We start from the raw sequence: 19,237 nt of genomic DNA, 5'->3' as shown, positions 1-19,237 counted from the left end.
TTTTGAAAATTCTATCTAAAAAGGCATCTATAATCAGAATATAAAAACAGCATGAAAATAACACTACAATACCACTAGAGCTGTAGTTGGACAGATTTTAAACAAGTGAAACTTTAAAATGATTAAAAAAAACAATATCATATAAACTAACCTTTTTACATTCAATTCAAAATTCAGGTAATCCTTTATTTATTTATTTATTTTTGGTGTTGGGAGAAAATGGAAATGGGCTTAGAAAGGAACATGTTCTTATATGACTGGACCCTGAAGACTGTTAGCCTCACTGTGAGTACTCCTAGTCGTGAAAATGATTTGAAAAGGCCAATAATAAATCATAGCCATTTCTTTGTTACTCAGGGAGTTGTACAGAGCTGGTGAGTTTTAGTTCATCCATCAGAATGGAATTCAGCTGTCAGGTTTGGGTTTTTTTATTACCCCTACCTCACATGTTATAATCAAGAAAAATAACTACCATTACTGGGCACCTCCATGTAGTAGGGTGAGTTCCATACCCGAATTCCATACACACAATATTTCTACTTCCTGAAGTTATCACCAGCCAACAGTTCCTTCTCTCATATGAGATATATTTCAAGATTAGCTATATTATTTCCAGATTGGAGTATCATTATACCATCTTCAAAACTTATAAAAGAGAAATAATCAAAATTCCATGTTTAGGAAAACATTAGTGAATTTATTTTGCCAATAAATAGTCTCTGTTTTCTTTCCAACTGAAGAAAAATTACAACAAAATTTTGTGCTCATGAACAAAGCTATCATATAATAAACTATAGAAATGTTCAAGTTATAATTAACCAAATTAAATAGAAATTATCAATGTAGATGGCTCCACACTGTTCTAGTTGATTAAGTGCATTAAATGATTAAAGGTCTTGACTTAAGTATTGATTCAAATTTAGCTACCAATTATTTCATGTAAAGTAATAGGCAAAAACATATATATAAATTTATTCTCTAAATCATAATTATTAAGCCAGAAGTTCATTTTAAAATGTATAGTTCAATCACCTGTGAGAATACATCTAGTAGAGAGCCTGCACTGATCAGAGATTATTGAATCAATTGATGAAACAACATTAGATGAAGGAAATGAAATACAAAAAAAACTAGCTCAAACCTAATTTTAAAGACAATGCTATGAGTTTAAATGAGTTGCTTAATTAATGATGAGGCTGCCTAAAACCAAAGTGTGAATAGTGATGTTTTTCAAAGCAGTCTCCAAAGAACCATATATTTCCACAGCACTTTATAGATCACAGGGTTCCCTCAATTTGTACACAGAAAAAAGGTGAGCTGGGAAGAACTACTGGGAAATTTATCCAAAGTCTTATCCCCTAAGTGGTAGAATCAGAATTAGAACCCACATCCTCCATTTCTCAGCATTCTCTCGATTGTGATTAACTCTAGACAGAAACCTAATCATATGCCCATTAGAAAATCTGTTTTTGACTCATGCAACAACCTGCCTAAACTTTCTCCTGAAGTTCCTATCTTGTTCTTACCTTGGTACAAAAATGTTTAATATTCACCTGCTCTAAAACCTTTAAGCAAAATGCTTGGAGAGATGACAAATATGAATAAAATACAGTCCCTATTCTCAAAAAGTACATACTTTAACCCAAAAGACAAGAAATAAGCAAATAATTACCATATAAGATGAAATATATGTATTTTAGGAGGTGATAAGTGACACGGGTTCGGAAGGTCTGTAAGTTTTCACATTCTTGTTGTTTTCAATATTTTTATACTTGTAATTTTTTTTGTCTATACTTAATCTTTTTAGATTATATGGCATTTGAGTTAGAAGAGCATGTTTCTGCCCTATTTATCACATTTTTTCCTTCCTTATTTTCCATATCCTACTTGATTCTATAAAGCAATATCTCACTCCTCTTGGTGACCAATGACATTCATCTCTTGTATCCCCTGCAGGGTATCCTAGTTGTTAGCAACCAGAAACTCTGGAGGGTGATGAAAGCAAAGATCAATGCATCAACTTCTTTTTTGCTGGAGGTAAAGTAAAATTGTTTCCTCTGTGTGTCCTTAGGCAATATATAGCAAAAAATTATTGTTCTTGTCAACAGCAGCTATTGTCCATAGACTGACCCTTTTACCAGCAGATGGCTGAATGCAACTTCTTTAAAATTCTTTCCTTTGTCAATGTTTAGAAACATTATATTTACTAAAAAAGAAATTAAAAATTCTCCTGCAATTTTATAGTGTTCTTTAACACATAAGGTGTTGCCTTAGTCATCTCAAATGACTTCTTAATCATTAATAAAAATCTTTTCTATATTTCCTGGTGTGATGTATAAAGAAAAATGACCAATGCTTAAATGTCCCCATAAAATTAAGAATAAGAAAACCATATTTCAAATTAAGAAAAATAATATTAATATTAAACTTGCAAACACAAAACTAAATATATTCCATCTGCTAGGACGCGAGAAAAATGTAGTTGGAAAAATCAAGAGAGAAATAAAAACATTTTAAGAAATCAAAAAGTTTGAAATAATGTATTTACCGAAGAATCAATATTCATATTATAATCAAATAAGCTTTCATAATGTATGAAAGTGAATATTTAAAATACCATTCATTACTTTGTAGAGATATGTTATGGGTGAACTATGTACCCCCAAATTCATAGGTTGTAGTCCTAGCTCCTAGTACCTCAGAGTGTGACTGTATTTGGAGACATGGTAAAAGCAGGTCATGTGGGTGGGCACTAATCCAATAGGACTGGTGTCCTTAGAAGAAAAGAAAATTAGGACACAGACACACACAAAAGGATGACCATGTGAGGATACAGCCAGAAGGTGGCCATCTGCAAACCAAGACGGTCTCAGAAGAAACCAAACCAGTCAACACTTTGATCTTGGATTTCTAGCCTCTATAGAACTGCAAGAAAATTAGTTTTTATTGTTTTAGCTACCCAGTCTGTGGCATTTTGTTATGGCAGCTCTAGCAAACTAACACAAAATATTAAGGGTAAAAAAACCAACCCTGAAGTTAGAATCTTTTAAATTCAAAGATTAATCTCATATAAAACTCTAAAATTTATAAAATTCCATGAATATTATTTTAACTGTAGATCTTTAACATAAATCAATGTATATTTGTATTATTATGAGACAAAAAGGAAGTGAATAGTTGTTGCTTCCATCAACTAAAATATGGAGGAAAGAAATTCTCCTTTGGCTCAAAGCTTTAGGGTGTGTGTGTGTGTGTGTGTGTGTGTGTGTGTGTAAATTACGTGTAAATATAATTCTCTCTCTTTCTTTAAATTAAAGTTGAAGTACTATCAGCTTGCTAGAGAGTAGAAATGGTAAGCATAATTACTTGGGGTAGATAAAAAGTTGACTAAACTGATAGAAATAAGACAACTCAAATAAATTTTTAGTCTTAAAATTATCATTAATTTTTACTTTTCTTCTCTTTCTACCCACATATTTTTAGGATTACCTTCAACATCTAATAGATTGTTGATGGAAAAAAATATAGGCCTGAACCTCCAAGGGCTTTGGTATGAATGCGTTATCTGTTGGAAACAATTTAACAATTTTTCTTTTCCCATCATCATCATCATCATCATCATCATCATCATCATCATCATCATCTTACAGCTAACATTTAATTATTCCTTATTATATTCCAAACTCTGATTAAGAGTTATACATATATGTATATATATAAATGGATTTAACCTTGAAAACAATCCTATGAGGTAGGTACTAGGATCACCATGTCTGATAGAATAAGAAATCTAGGCACAAAGATGTTAATTAACTTGCCCAAGGTCATATAAATAGTCACAGAGGTAAGATTTGAACCCTGGCAGTTGGTGCTGGAGTCCACACTTTTAACACTACTCTGCAGTCATAATCACTGAAAATAAGCTGAAGGGTAATGAACAAAACTGCCTCTATATCTCTATTACTGTCACGTAGATTTTAGAAGCTGTGCTGTGAATGTGGTTGCTGTTATGGTTACAGTAATGCCCACCAATAGCAAGAAGTTAAACTTGCAACAGCTACTCCTCCCTTGATATATTGATCATCCCTTCCTTTTGTTATCTCAAAGATAAATCAAGAAATTATATAAATTCATATGGAAAATTTTTAGTTACTTTTTAATTCTAGTTTTGTGAATTTTAATGAATGAGAAATCTACTTTCACAAACATGAATAAGAAAAAAACCACAGAAGAGAGAAAATAGGATATAAAGTCTTTTAAAATATGACCATATCTAGTTTTCATTCAATCCATGACTCGCTTTTAATTAGCACTTGTCGATTTTGTAGGTGAGACTAAAGATTTTAAAATCAGGTCATGATAAAGATTAGCACTAATATCTCTTGCACTTCTAGAATTACTGTAACTCTTAATAGTTTAATTATCTAGATTTTAAAATCTAGTTTTATTTCTCTTCATAAACACACTTGGTAAAGGAACAACCTTGGAATGATGTAAAAAAAGTACACATCAGGCGACGAATTAAAGGCATGGAGGCTGGGTTCTCCTGAGATTTTGCTACAGAACATGAAGCTCTCTGACTGCAGGATTGTGCAGAAATAAACACAACAGTAGAAAAATTTTACAAAGTAGAACTGAAGCTTAGAAATCCTGGTTCGGCCACTAAGATTAATTGGTAAGGTTTCTTGACCTGGTTTGGGCTGAAAACTATGAGTAGGTGATCTTAATTCTTATTTTAAAAAACTGAAACCCTTCTTCTGCTGGATACCTGGCTAGACTAAGTCTAGCAGGAATTTTTTGAAAATTTGAATCCTACCTCTGTTCATGAAACAGTAGACAACCTATTCCAAAAAAATGATGCTTCATTACTTCTAAGGGACATCTTAAGCTATTCCTGGAGGACCTTACGAGGAGGACCTGGGTTACGGAGCTCACTCCTATGAGAATTCTCCTGTTCTGTTCATCAGATGGTCCGGTCTAACGCTGGCACCATGGTGTCTGTTTTACGGGAATATCAGGGTCTCTTGGCAGCTTGAGAACTGAGGCTGCAGCAGATTTCTCTCCAGCGGCACTAGCCCAGCTCACCCAGAACGTTATTAGAAGGTGTCATATGCTACCAGCAACTCAACTTTGCTACTTAGGCAAATGTTTTTTTTCTCTCTAACATTTTATTTCAATCACTGCTATAAAATTATGGCATATCTTTCATTTCTTCACTTCTATAAATGCCTGTATTTTCGTGTGTCTTCTTAGTAATTTGTATAAGGCCCATCTAATCTACATTCTAAAATTTGCTTTATGTAAATTTAGTCTTTCGGTTTTCAGATTGGTTTATGTCACCGCTATTAAGGAGTACTGCATTTCTTGTTAAATCCCCATACCCACATGTGTACCGGTTAACCACTTCCCAAGGGCCAGACATGTTTAATATCAACCCCAATACCATAATTACTCAATTTCAGTAATTTAGTTTGTAATTTCTCATCACATATTATGTTCCACTCTACTTTTATTTTTTAAAATCTCCATATCCCTCGAAGATTCACAAATTCTTTCCCCTTAAATTTGATTTTTCCTTTTAGATCTACGTTGCCTGAATCTTTTTGAGACTAAAGGAAACATTCAATAATAATTGAGTTACACTGAAATCCTTTTTATTAGTTCAATTATTTCTTTACCATTTCTTTTGACCTCATTTTATTTATTTCTGGTGCCTATTTGATGTTATTATAAAATAATAATAATTATAAATATTAGCTACACCATTTATTGAGCATTCTACTAAATGCTAAACCACTGATATACATAATCTCATCTCATCCTAATCATTGCCCTATGAAATAAGTCTCAAAGTCTGGTTTAATAGATTTTAAAAACCTATCTAAAGTCCTCAGGTGGAGTTTGCTTGACTCTATGTACACTTTTATGTACTGCTGGGACACTTGGATGACACTGGAGTCTAAAGTACAAACGGCCACTCCTAAGGAGCCCCAACCTGACTCCATCTTCTCTCCCCTCTCTGATGTCCCTATTGGCTGTGTTTTGAAAGTCAATTTAAAGCACATAAGGTTGGCATTTAATGTGTATTCTCAGTGTTGAGAGGAGACTAAGCTCTAATAAAGGGGACAGCTAAGTTAACAGTGGCTATCTACTTGCCAACAACACTTTGTCTTTACCTGTTTAAATTTTTTGTATATTGATATGGCCTACAATTCAATCATGTGAGTTTTATTTCTATTTACAGGATGTGTGTTTTTTTTTTTCAAAAAACATGAAACTATTTGTGTGTTGTTTTATGCATATCTTAATGTAAATTAGTTTGATTGCTTTCCTTCTAACATGCCTCTGAAATTGGGGAATAGGCCCTTAAAAGACAGAAAGCCTGGGTGAAAAGGTGACAGTGCCTAGGATGAGGTATGCACCTGTCATTTCTTTTGCTGCACTGTTGTCTGATCCCACAGCAGTAACTCAATATAGTAGGTTATGGGTTGAATGAATTAGTATGGACTTATGGTCCACTTTGAACACTTCTGAGCAATTTAGGGCTATATTACTTCATTCTAGAGAGGTAAATAAGAACTCAGAAAAATAATAATCTAAGTGCTATGATTGGGGTAAGATATTTCTGTGATGATTTTGTGGGAATATTATTACCATTTTATATAGGGCATGGGTTCTACAGAGAAATAGGCTTTGAGTTCCAAATAAATACTGTACCAATGAACTGTATAGCAGTCTCTGTTGAAATGTTATGGACTGCCCTTTTAAAAATACATTCTGGGATAATTTTAAAATATTAAATATGGCTAATGTAAAAAGTAAAAATCATATTTAAATAAAATGATCAAATTCCCCATATCAATTTGCAGATTATACTATCTACATGGTTTGATTTTCAATTATTGCTAATTATATTAATTAATCATTATGTAACTCCCAGAAGGGTAGTTGGTCTATGCTGAATTATAATGTGCTCTGTTAAATTTAATAAGCAAATTCCATTTTTCTGAACCACTGAAGAGCAGAGAATGTTGGTTTTATAGAAAAAAATAAAAGTTGATCTTTGAACATCTGCCAAGAGTAGAATAGATAAGGAGAATGCAATAGACATGAAAGGGTGCATTGCCTACACAGTTAAATTCTGTTTTGAGGGGGGAAAACCCCAAGAAATCATCCACTGATTAAACAGGAATCATATCTGCAAATGCCTTTGGCTGCTCTTATTAAATATAGACGCTCTGCTTTTCATTTTCTCATATACTTAAAATATTCTTAGGACAACAGTAACAATAGGCATTGCTCTACAGATGCTTTCATGGTGAGTTATTAAAGAGATTTTTAGAAGATTAGTGAGCGCTGCTTACAAACTATCAGTGCAGAAGCTTGCAAACTTCAGGGAGGCAATGCCATGTAAAATGTGCAGGGTGTAGTTAAAAAAGAAACTTCGCTAACGCTTGATGACATCACATCAACGCTCCTTGACAGCTTCACTGGCATTTCAGGAACACGGCTCAGGAGCACAGCATGTGCTCCACATGTCTCAGGCTTCGGAGGCCATCTCAGATATCTCACATTTGAGAAGCAGGCTAGCTACAAATAATGCTTTCCATGACTTAGTGGCTATGTAAATTTGGATAGATTCCATAAACTTTCCATATCTTTGTTCCCTCATCTGTTAAATGATTTTTTTCAAGAATTAGATATAATGTATTAGAGTACTTAGCTCAATAGCAAGCTTTTAATTGACATTTCTTATCAAAATAAGGAAGAAAAGAATGAAAATATAAAGCTAAATATCCATAATTAAAAAGAATGCTGTTGAGAATTTTAATCTAAGGAACTGTTAGTATGGAAATGAATAATAACTAAATCTATATGTGCTCTTGACTGATGAAGAACCCTCTATAATTATAGAGAATTACATCCTGGAAGTCTTCAGGGGATGCTGATTCTCCAGGAAAACCATTTGAAAATCACGGCCATACAGGGTGTTTAGGAAATTATATTGCTTAGTATAATTAGTCCTTTGCCAAGACTTACACTTTGTCTAGCCTGCAATAAATAGTGTCAATGTTATGTAAGTCCGAAGCCTCAGGCATTCATTTATTTATAAATTGGAATGGAATCAAAACTTGTTTTTCTGAAAAATATTTTGAGTCATGCCTATAGTATTCTTTAGTCAACACTCCTGTAAGAAATTCCTGCCATGTATCCACAGGAATTACCATTGCGATTGCTTCTAAGGAACCTGTTTTTATTGCATTTAACTATGTAAATCATATAACCAACCCAGTCTTTCTTTCTGCCTTTGCTGCTTTTGTTAGGAAGCTCATGGTCAAAGTATAAGCTCCACATACAGCAGGTATCTAAGATCTCACATTGCATTTTGCTCACAAACTTTAATTTACCTTGTTTAGTCTTGACTTCATTTTCTCTTGATACTCATTTCTTCATGGACAATACTATTGAAAGTATTATATGTATTTTTAAAAATTATCTACATTCCTGAAGTATAGTGGGGTATAAACAAGCAAATAAAATAAATTTGTGTTATCTGAAGATATGTTTACGAAAGTTTTAATATCCTATTTTATTAGGACTTCATGCCTTGGTCTTAGGATTATATGAAATCAATGAGAGGTTAGAGCATAACAGAGGCCACATAAGATCAGGTCTATCTGCATAGCCCAAGGCAGAAATATAAAAAAAAATACCTGGGAAGGCATAGCTATCACTTCTGATATCAAGTTCAAAACATTAGAGATGTATCTGAAATATACCATTAAAAAACTATTTTCTGTGAAATTTACCGAACCTATTTGAAGTTATTCATACTTTTATTTTAGAGGACAATTTCTAGAAGCTTAGAACCCAGTGAGTAAAAGGCAAGGCTATTTCTGTTTGTCTTAGGTTTACCTCTCTTGGCCTCAGGCTGTGCCATTTCCAGCACAGCAGAATTTTGTGATGAACAATCGTATGTTCACCGTGTCCATATTTGGGGAAGAGATTGTGGCTTGAAAGATGATGCTGATGTAAGAATCTCTACCTCTTCTAGGTTATATAGTGGAGAATCTAGAAACTCCTTCTACTTATCACATATGCATATATGTTTACTTAAGTCTTGACTTTACCAAAGAATGGAGTATAATGGAGAGAAACTGAAGGTTTAGGAGGTAAGGATAAAATATACCTAAGTATATAAAAATCCAAACTGCTTTTCACTATCACACAGATAGATAAACCACAAATATGACATGATGGCAGTGATTACATTACTAAATCATAGAATACGTAATAACTAAATGTTATGAGTAGGGTTTGTGATTTTCATTCCTTTATTAACTCTTAAATAGGTACGTTAGAACAAGTTTTTCCATGACTTTGGCCATTAATAATATCATGAACTTTAAAATATTTTGAAAATATAAAGGCAATGAAGAGCAAGATCTGTGAAATAATACTTTTTTACTACCTTGGTAAACCTCACACCTCAACTTATTCCCAAAAAGTAGTTTAAAAACCTTTTGAACTCCTTACACCACCTCATGAGTATGTATTTTTTTTCTAATACCTCATTTATAAACCAGATTCAGTTAAAATACTATAAAATCAAAAAATTCTATTTGTGTGTAGGAAAACCATAAGAAGATAATAGTTCTTAAACATTTTGAGGATGTTAGAGCCTTCATAGGTTTTATAAAATGAAAAATTCTAAAATAATTATTTTTCAGGTCATCTATGAGTTTCATTCCTTTTATCTTCTATATTATATAATGGTTTTTTAAAATATAAGGCAAATTCTATACCTAAAAGTCAGTACACACATACATAATAAATTTCAGCATTTAATATCATGGGGCTATTAAATTATATGTTCGTGTCTGACTGATCTGCATTCAGCTGTTTAAGAGAATCTAATGGTTTCATATGATTAATTGATTATTTTACAACTTTTAAAAAGAAAAATGTCTTGCCTTTGAATGGTAATCTTGTTCCAGTCTGGGATCTGATCCGGCTACCTGTTTGTATTTGTTAATTTTCATTTGGCGATTTCTCTCCTCTATATCCATAGCACCTATCGAGTAGAAAAAAACCCATAAAATTAATGTTCAGTTCTTATTTGTGAGCCCTAGTTACAGGACATATAAAAGAAGAAATGCTAGGCTGATATATTACTGTATTCAAGGTAATATATACAAATTAAATGTATTATTTTTAGATATATTTAAAGTATGCAATTTTGCAAATAAAAGCATGATTATTAAATATATTAAATAATTTTAATCTGAAGAAAATGTAAATGAATTTAAACAAAAGACAAACAAATCTTCACTAGATAAAAAACACTTTCTGGTACATGTAGGTCAAGGAGTATATATTTGACAACACATAAATTTGACAATCATACTATTATAAAAACTTGGGATTATAATATATCAACACTTGATCTATTGACTGGAGAAAAGTTGTAAGTTTAATTGGTTTCAAATACAATTTTACAATTGGGCTAATAAGATTAGCCCATTTTTAAAACAGGTTGTCCTAGCACACATGTGGATGCAGTTATCCATATATTTTGAACTTGAATTTTCAAGAACTGGGATCAAGAAAGAAGCACTTAGAATAATACTACTCAGAAGAAATCATGACAGTAAAGGCACAGAGTATTACTGAAGTCATTTCAGAAAAAGAAAAAAAAAAACTAAGGAGGTGAGAGAGTGAGATGGCAAGCTTATTAAAATGAGATTAATGCTCTCTATAATAGCTGCTACCTCAAGACACATCAGTCAGGGGGTCTTTAAAAACTTTGGTTAGGACAAGAACTAAGTTCTGTTAGCAAATTTTAGCAAATATAAAGAAAGTGCTTTAAAAGTATACTTGTGATTTTTATTAAAGACATTTTATAGGAAAACTAGAGGCCCGATGCACGAAAATCGTTCAAAGGGCTTGGCCACAACCACGGCGATGGTGGCTGCCTCAGCCCCCGCCACTACGATGGCCAGGGGCCTCTGCCGCCTCTGCCTCGGCCCCCAGCCCGCTGTGGCTTCGTTCGAAAGGTCATCTGGAAGGATGCCCATAAGGACGTCAGGTCTAATTAGCATATTATGCTTTTACTATTATAGATTCCATTTCTCAAGTAAAATAACAAATAAAAACAAAATCTCATTTGTACACTACAAATTTTCAAACTGGGAAAAATAATCATAGCTTAGTAGGCTGGTAACTATAATAAAATGTTGTCAAGTAAATGCACATGCACTGAGTGTAGGTAGGAATGTAAATACACTCACACATACCCCTTGCTTAAGATCATAACTTGAAATTGCAATAAAGATATCTGGATAAAAATATGCCTGTTTAAAGGTAGGCATTTTAATATTCATTCTTTAAAAATTTATATATCTGATAGTTCTTGATAGTAACAAATTTTAAGTAGAAATCAATTAAATAATATGAGGGGGAAGTTTCAAAGAGGACTAAGAAAATATTAAAGTAATGTATAAAGACTTCACATTATATGACCTTTAAGTATAACAGCAAATTCAAATCAATTATTCAATAAAGTGAGGCACTCAGTTCATTTTAAGTTACATTTTAATAAAAATTTGATAATTGATTATGCTATGTGTCAAATTATAAAATAGGAATATACATATCATGTTAACATCAATTGAATGACACATAAAATCAATTGAGTGCCTCCATGACAGAAATGTGAAATATAGTCAAGTATCATATCTATTAATTGATTAAAATACAAGTTTAGAATTGTTTGTACCTCAGGAGATATTCTCAAGATTTAAGATAAAAATAAGGTAAGATTTACCCCAGAGCAAGGGATGCCATCCAGGCATCGAAAAAATATGTATATTGAAAGAGTATTAGCTAAATTGAGAGTTTGGGAAGTTTTTTTTAGAATGTTTCATTTTGACATTATAGTTTGAAAATAGTATTTTAAATATGAATAGCACCAACTGACAAAAGTTTAAATACATTTTATATATACATATGTACATACACATACATACAGATCCATATACACACACACACAAATATATGTCTTTTCTAATATTTAGACTATTTTCTGAACATCAACCTCTGATGAAGCTACATTAGATTCTTTCTGATTACTAGGTAGTATGGTTACATGCTGGAAGGAGCTAGCAAAGTTTTTCTGTAAAGGGCCAAACAGTAAATATCCTAGGCTTCGCATACCACATGACTTCTGTCAAAACTCTGCCACTGTAACATTAGGGCAGCTACAGACAATGCATACACAGATGAATGTGGCTGTACTCTAATGAAACTTTATTTACAAAACAGGTAGCAGGCTGGATTTGATCTGTGGGCCACAGTTTGTGGGACCCCTGTGTTGAAGTATATTGGTTTAATATTGCTTAGTAATGGTTTAGAGATTTTGTAGAATCAGGTTTTTATGATGATCTTATGGCTTACATTTAACAGATAACTGGGAGGTATGAGAGATATTAATCTGTAAATAGAGTTTGCATCTTAACCTTTTAAATGTGTTATCAACTAAATTCCAATCTCAACTCCGGACTCAATCATCATCTATAGATGGTCCTAAATGGAAAAATATTGTTAGAGCCTTAACCAATGAAATATCAAGGGACCACCTTAGAGAATATATAGTCAGCAAACTTGGGTAAATATACATATAACTTACAACTTAAAATTCTCCTATGATGCTAATCCTTAGGACAGTAACCCGATATGCCTGTTAGGCTCAGGTGACGTTTTCCATTCCATTCCTTTTCTACATGTCATCAACCTATTCTCATAAAGAAAACACTCCACAAACAATAATATCTTTGGAGAAGAGTGTATCCTATTGATAACGAGATCCATCATAAAAAATTCTTCACCAGCAAGTTCATTTTTCTTTGCTGGTCTTCTTTCCTAAGGAAAAATAACCTAGAAATAATATTTTCAATAATATTATTTTGGTTTCAACCAAACTTAAGTCTTCTTTTTTCTTTCCCTGAGGAATGAAAAAGCAATTTAGAGAAATCATTGCAAGAAAAAGAGCTGTTCATTCTCTGGCTGGGGAATAAAATACATAATTTCTAAACTTTCAACTCGGATGTCCAATGCTGTACTTACAGAAAAGGAAAATAAGTGAAATGGTTAAAGAGCAGGTTTTTGTTTACTATCCTATCTTTCAGATTTACACTGCAAATGTGCATACAAAAGGTCCTAAAAATTCTACAATAAAGAATAATCATTTGATCACAGAATCAACTCCCTCACCTAGTATCTGTTAATATCTTGCTATAATAATGACAAAAATACATTGTGGGAAGTACTGGCTTACAAGTTTAGAGGGTAAGTTTACCTAAGAATTTCTAAAATTCACATTCTTATATGTGATAACACTATATTTATTACAAAAGACATATTAGTACTTTGATTTATTTAATTTGAGCATGCTAAAAATTAGTCATTATATGTTCAGCATCAAATGTCAAAGCCTTTCAAATTATAATAAAACTAGAGGCCCAGTGCATGATTAAATCATGCATGTGTAGGGTCCCCTACACGCTTTCGCTTTCGATCGCAGGGGAGCTGGGTGCCTGTCGGCTGGTGCACCAGGCCTTTCAGAAGCCTCCAGTGCGGCGAAGGCTTCTGAAAGGCCTGGTGCAGGAGCCGACAGGCACCCAGCTCCCCAGCTTTTGATGGTCCGCAGTGGGACGTGAGCTCGCTGCCCCAGAGGCCCCTTCTGTGCCGCAGCACAGCCATGGCGCAGACGCTGAGCTCATACCGCCGCTGGTGACGCGAGTTCAGCGTTCCGCCGGCCCAATCGGCTACCCCGGCCACCCCGAGTCCCGCCCCCCACGCCTCCTGGCCAATCGTGGGCATAGCAAAGGTATGGTCAATTTGCATATTTGTCTTTAGGTAGGAAGTGATTAAGAAGTTAATGGGACAGTCACACTTCTTGTACAAACACATTTACAACAAAAGTTTGCATATATTTCTGTCTATTTGTTGAGGAAATAATCTATTTAAGTGTATTAAATTATAATATTCAAGCTGTCTGATTGGCTTTCCTAATAATGCTAATTTAAATTATAAAAGGCTTTGTTTTTTTCCACTCTCAATATTTTAAGGCCGATAACAAAAAGAAAAATCAAATGTAGATATGCTGAAATTCATAAATCTCTCAAAATGTGTTTCTCAAATTGGAAACTCTGGTCCATTCTATGTCACATAATTTTAAAAATCCAGTATTTTGTTGATTCCGATTTAATGTGTTTTCTAAAATCATATCACATATTTTGTATCTATTTACTTTGATATATATAAGCCATTTAAGAGTTTTACTTGTTCTTAAGTCAATAAGCTTAAACCAATCAATGGTTATTTTAAACTTAAAAAAAAAAAGACTACTTAATGTGTCTAGAAAGTTAAAGTCATACGTATAATGTTAAAACAATCAAGTTAAAAAATTTAGTTCTAGGTGAATTTTGTATCCAGACATGAAGTAGAAAATGGGCCGATTAACAAGCAGCAAGCCAGCGGTTGCTTAGGTTTAACGTCTCACGTGTGCCACAAAGATCAGTGCCCCTTCAGGGAGTTGTGTAGTACACTTCACACAGAATTCGTCTTGTTTGCTTTACCGACACACACATACAGCTTCTGCGGTCCCAAAGCAGCTTTATGCCCCAAATTCTTTGAAGTGGGACACAGATTTGGCAGTCATTTCACAGTGAGGCTGAACAGTAGTGATCAGAAGATGACACTTGTGATCTTAAATGAAATGCTCAAATCTGGGGATCTCAAGTGAAAAATCTCTTAAACCTAATACCAACGCTCCAAGAAAGAACTCTAAAATTCAGAAAAATATGAGTGAACCTATAATCACAGACATCATGGAAGTCTAAGTTTATGAATCTTACTGATATCTAGAAACTACATCAGTTAGTACCCCAAATTTTCATAGCTAATTTAGTAAGTTTTAAACATCCTCCCTCCTCCCCTACCCATCCTTTTCTATCTCTAGGTAAATGCGTGGCGTCAGCTTAAAGAAAAAGCCTTCCTTTAACTAAGATAAAAACACTATCAGTAATTCCCTTTTCTTTGGTTATTTGTCTTCACAAAACTAAGATGTGCCTCTAAACAATCTGAAGTTAGAAAACAAATTTATGTTATTATATTTAAAGATAATATAAGAACTTGTAAAATGATCAATAAATGTTAGCATTTTATAATTGGATGTATTATAACTTTTAACCTTTTAAAAGATACATATTAAATTTGTTTTCCAGTTAAATTTAAGAATTAAAAGCATTTGTGCAATATTAAGTTTTAATTAATAATGAAGGATTTCCAACAAAAACTTTTGTTGAACTATTCAAACAATTGATAGCACTATAAAGTGTATCTTTAACAAATCTAATTGATTTGCATAAAACGTATTTATAATAAATGTAATCTGAACATAAAACAAAATATTATCTGTAGCATTTTTCTGACTGAAACTACAAAAGTATACTACTTACATAGTAGAAGCATATTTTAAAAATTAACTATTTCTTGCCAAACCATTGAGGAGAGAAAAAAATTACATTTAACTATCCTATTGAATCTTTTTTTCCCCGACTATTTTATTTTATTTTTTTCTTTATTAATTAAGGTATTACATGTGTCCTTATCCCCCCGCCCCCCCCCCCCCACTCATGCTGTCTGTGTCCATTGGTTAGGCTTATATGCATGCATACAAGTCCTTTGGTTGATCTCCTTCCCTTACCCCCACCCTCCCCTACCTTATTGAATCTTACTTTACAAACTTTTCTTCTAAGAAAATACAGACAATGTGGAAAAGGCACAAAACAAAACAAGATTCCAGGCAATAATAATGAGATTGACAAAAATGAGATATTCCAAATGAACAGTTAAAAGGGCCAAATTCATGTATTCATGAGTTAGATGAGTGCCAAATTAAATGCAATGAAGAAAAATGTAAAATCAGTGTATGCTGCTATTGGCTCATTTAGAGGTGACAGTTACACAGGAGGACGCATGGCTATGTTTATTTTCTAGATTCAGTAGGGTAGACTATAAAAACAACTTACTGATGTTTTTCCATAGTCAGAGGAATAAGAATAGAAATTGTTGAAATGACTCATTAAATAAATATGAATCTAATATTTTGTCATGTTATAATTTTATTTTCAAAGGCAGTGCAATTCAAAAGAAAATATTGTCCTTGATTTTATTGAATATCTTATTTTTTCAATACCTAATATCTGTAAAACGTTATTTTTCAGATTGACAGCCATATATTAGCTTTTGACATAAAATTAATGGTTATTTATATTCATGTTCTCCCATGTACCTGATGTACAAAGCTAAAAAGTAAATTACTTTAAAATACAATATATTCGGTACTGTGTATCAAGAGACTTTTACAGTGGTCATATTTTTTAACCTGAAATTCTACTCCCAAGGATCTTTCCTAAATAAATAAATTAGTGTGCAAAGATGTACACACCAGTACATTCATTGTACCATTGCTTGATATAATGAAGGCTTAGGAAAAGAAACTCTAAATGTCCAATAACAGGGGATTAGTTAATTGAACTTATGGTATATCTACAGAATACTATGCAACCATGAAAAACGATGAGTGTAGTGTGCATGTACATTCACATATGAAAATTACATAAAATAAAGACATTGCAAATAATTCTAAAACAGATTAAATGATATAGTACTACTGTTTATAAACCATACTTTAAAAAACTATTCATAAAATATATATGTACATAACCTATGCAAAGACAAAGAGATAGAATGGAAAAGATTTAAGGCTTATACATCAGAGTGTTAGCATTTATCACCAGTTATTGGAAGTAAGTATAAACACGATTGTTTTTTTATTTGGGTTAAGATAGAGCTTATAAAATATCCAAAATGATTATATCTTATTTAAAAGAAAAGTGTTATTTTAAAAAATCACAAAATGTATGTTTATGTGAAATATGACAAATTATCTAGTTTGAAAACCTTATATTTTTGTTATAATTTAATAAAATATGCTTTGAAAATAAATGTTAAATAATTTTAAAAATGCAAATGTGCAATCATTTATTACTTAATTTACCTTAAGTACAAAAAGTGACCTGGCATGTTATAAGATTTTCCATATTAGTTTTTTTCATATGTGGAACTTAAGAAACTACACAACAAACTGTTTAATAGTTACTTTAGCCCTAGCCGGTTTGGCTCACTGGATAGAACTTCGGCCTGGGGACTGAAGGGTCCCAGGTTCGATTCTGGTCAAGGGCATGTACCTTGGTTGCAAGCACATCCCCAGTAGGGGGTGTGCAGTAGGCAGCTGATTGATGCTTCTCTCTCTTCAATGTTTCTAACTCTCTATCCCTCTCCCTTCCTCTCTGTAAAAAATCAATAAAATATATATATTTTTTAAAATAGTTACTTTAAGATTATTTCTTCACAATCACTTTCCTATAATGAATTTTCTGGTATTTTACACTAAAACTTTATTATATACTAGAACTTAATAAAAAGTACACGTTGTTAAATTATTTGTTAAAAACAGACGTAATACAGAGAATAACAAATATTGGAATAAGTTAAATTGAGCAGAAGTATGGAAATCAGTTTGTGAAAAATGATAAATTATGTGCCAAATTATATCTATATTAGTACTGGAGCAAACAGAAGCATTTGCTTTTAAAGTGCAAACAACCTTGCCCTGGCCGGTTTGGCTCAGTGGATAAAGCGTCGGCCTGCGGACCAACGGATCCTGGGTTCAAGGGCAAGTACCTTGGTTGCAGGTTCCTCCCTGGCCTGGGCCCTGGCCAGGGTTTGTGCAGGAGACAACCAATGGATGTACTTCTCTCACATCAGTGTTTCTGTCTGTCTTTCCCTCCCTCTTCCCCTCTCCCTAAAAATCAATGGAAAAATATCTCCGGGTGAGGATTAACAAAATAAATAAATAATAAAGTGTGAACTAACTTAACCTTATCTATGCAATTAAGACACACAAATGTTGAGGGATACTTATTTCCAAATTGATTAATTTTGAGGAATTTTCAACTGTGATCATTAGAAACTGACATATTGGGAACAAGAGAAAACAGAATTCGAATGCAGGAAAACTGACCTTCATATGTGCATAAAGTAAAACATGAAATTAAATGAAACTTACAAAACTGTTCCACTACCTTGAGGCTCATAGTTATGAGCTACAGTCTTTTGAATTGTGTTCTAAACCTTAATCTATTTTAGATATTTAGGTTACCTGTCAGTCTTTATAGCTGTCTGCTGTTTCCCTGTTAACTCCCTGCCATTTTCTTTAACACTTCAAAAGAGATGTTACAGGCAAATTTCATAGACTCATTTCACTAGAGTCCAAAGAAACTGATATTCAAACTACGTTTGGGCATATATTTAGGACTACTTGGGTAATACATAAAAACAGCTCATTTTAATTTTGTGCATTTTTAATAATTTTTCAAGCCAGATTTATAAAGGCATAATTAGCATAAATCAAAAATCACAGTACTTAGGGGCAAAGTTCTATGACATCTGGCAAATGTAGATAGTCCTGCAACCTCACCACAACCAGGAGACGGAGTATCTGTCAGCCCGAAGTGCTCCTCGAGCTGCTCAGTTGGCCGTCCTCCCCTGCCTGCCAGCCCAGATACCCACTGATGACCAGATTCTGCTAGCTCTCCCTTTTTCTTCCATCATGTTTTTGGACTAGAATTTTATTGAATGATGCATAGAAAATGAAATGTAATGAAGCTTTAAAAAGTACAGTTAAAATCTTGTGTTCTAGAATTTAGTATTAGATCCTCCTGCACAATTAAGTTCTTAAAAAGAGCTTTACATGTGTCATGATTATGTCACGTAATCAGCAAAACTGTATGTGATGGGACTTATTTTCTCAATTATTACTTATTAGAAAATTTATTCAAAGTCATAAAATAAATGTCTGAGGTTGTCTGTCCTCCAAAACTTAGCATCTGAAATATTTCTTCATGAAATATCTCTCTTCTGTCTCTCACAGACAGACATACACACACAGACCACAGACAAACCACCACCACCACCACCACACCACACTCCACTCTTCATTTAAATCTTTCTTTTTCCAGTGTCCTCCCCTTTTAACATTTCCTTCTTTTCCTTTTCAAGTTACATCTCCTCTTTGGCCAACTGTGTGTGTGTGTGTGTGTGTGTGTGT

At 33.1% G+C, this 19,237-nt stretch overlaps 1 protein-coding gene across 39 annotated transcripts in view; it reads right to left on the bottom strand.

Annotated features, from left to right (window-relative positions):
* The window catches only part of RIMS2 (regulating synaptic membrane exocytosis 2), a 357,229-nt gene that overhangs the window by 97,064 nt on the left and 240,928 nt on the right, over positions 1–19,237 (bottom strand). For 17 of the 39 annotated variants that reach the window (XM_054708317.1, XM_054708319.1, XM_054708316.1 and 14 more), the window contains one exon: positions 9,975–10,075. The exons of the other annotated variants lie outside the window; for them this stretch is intronic. In XM_054708317.1, coding sequence (XP_054564292.1) covers positions 9,975–10,075 — 101 coding nt within the window. The remainder of the gene's footprint in view (positions 1–9,974; positions 10,076–19,237) is intronic. 39 annotated transcript variants of the gene reach the window in all.

This window comes from Eptesicus fuscus, chromosome 19, assembly GCF_027574615.1.
Source record: "Eptesicus fuscus isolate TK198812 chromosome 19, DD_ASM_mEF_20220401, whole genome shotgun sequence".
NCBI lineage: Eukaryota > Metazoa > Chordata > Mammalia > Chiroptera > Vespertilionidae > Eptesicus > Eptesicus fuscus.
Note: the sequence above shows the minus strand (reverse complement) of the source record. Positions and strands in the feature narration are given on the sequence as shown.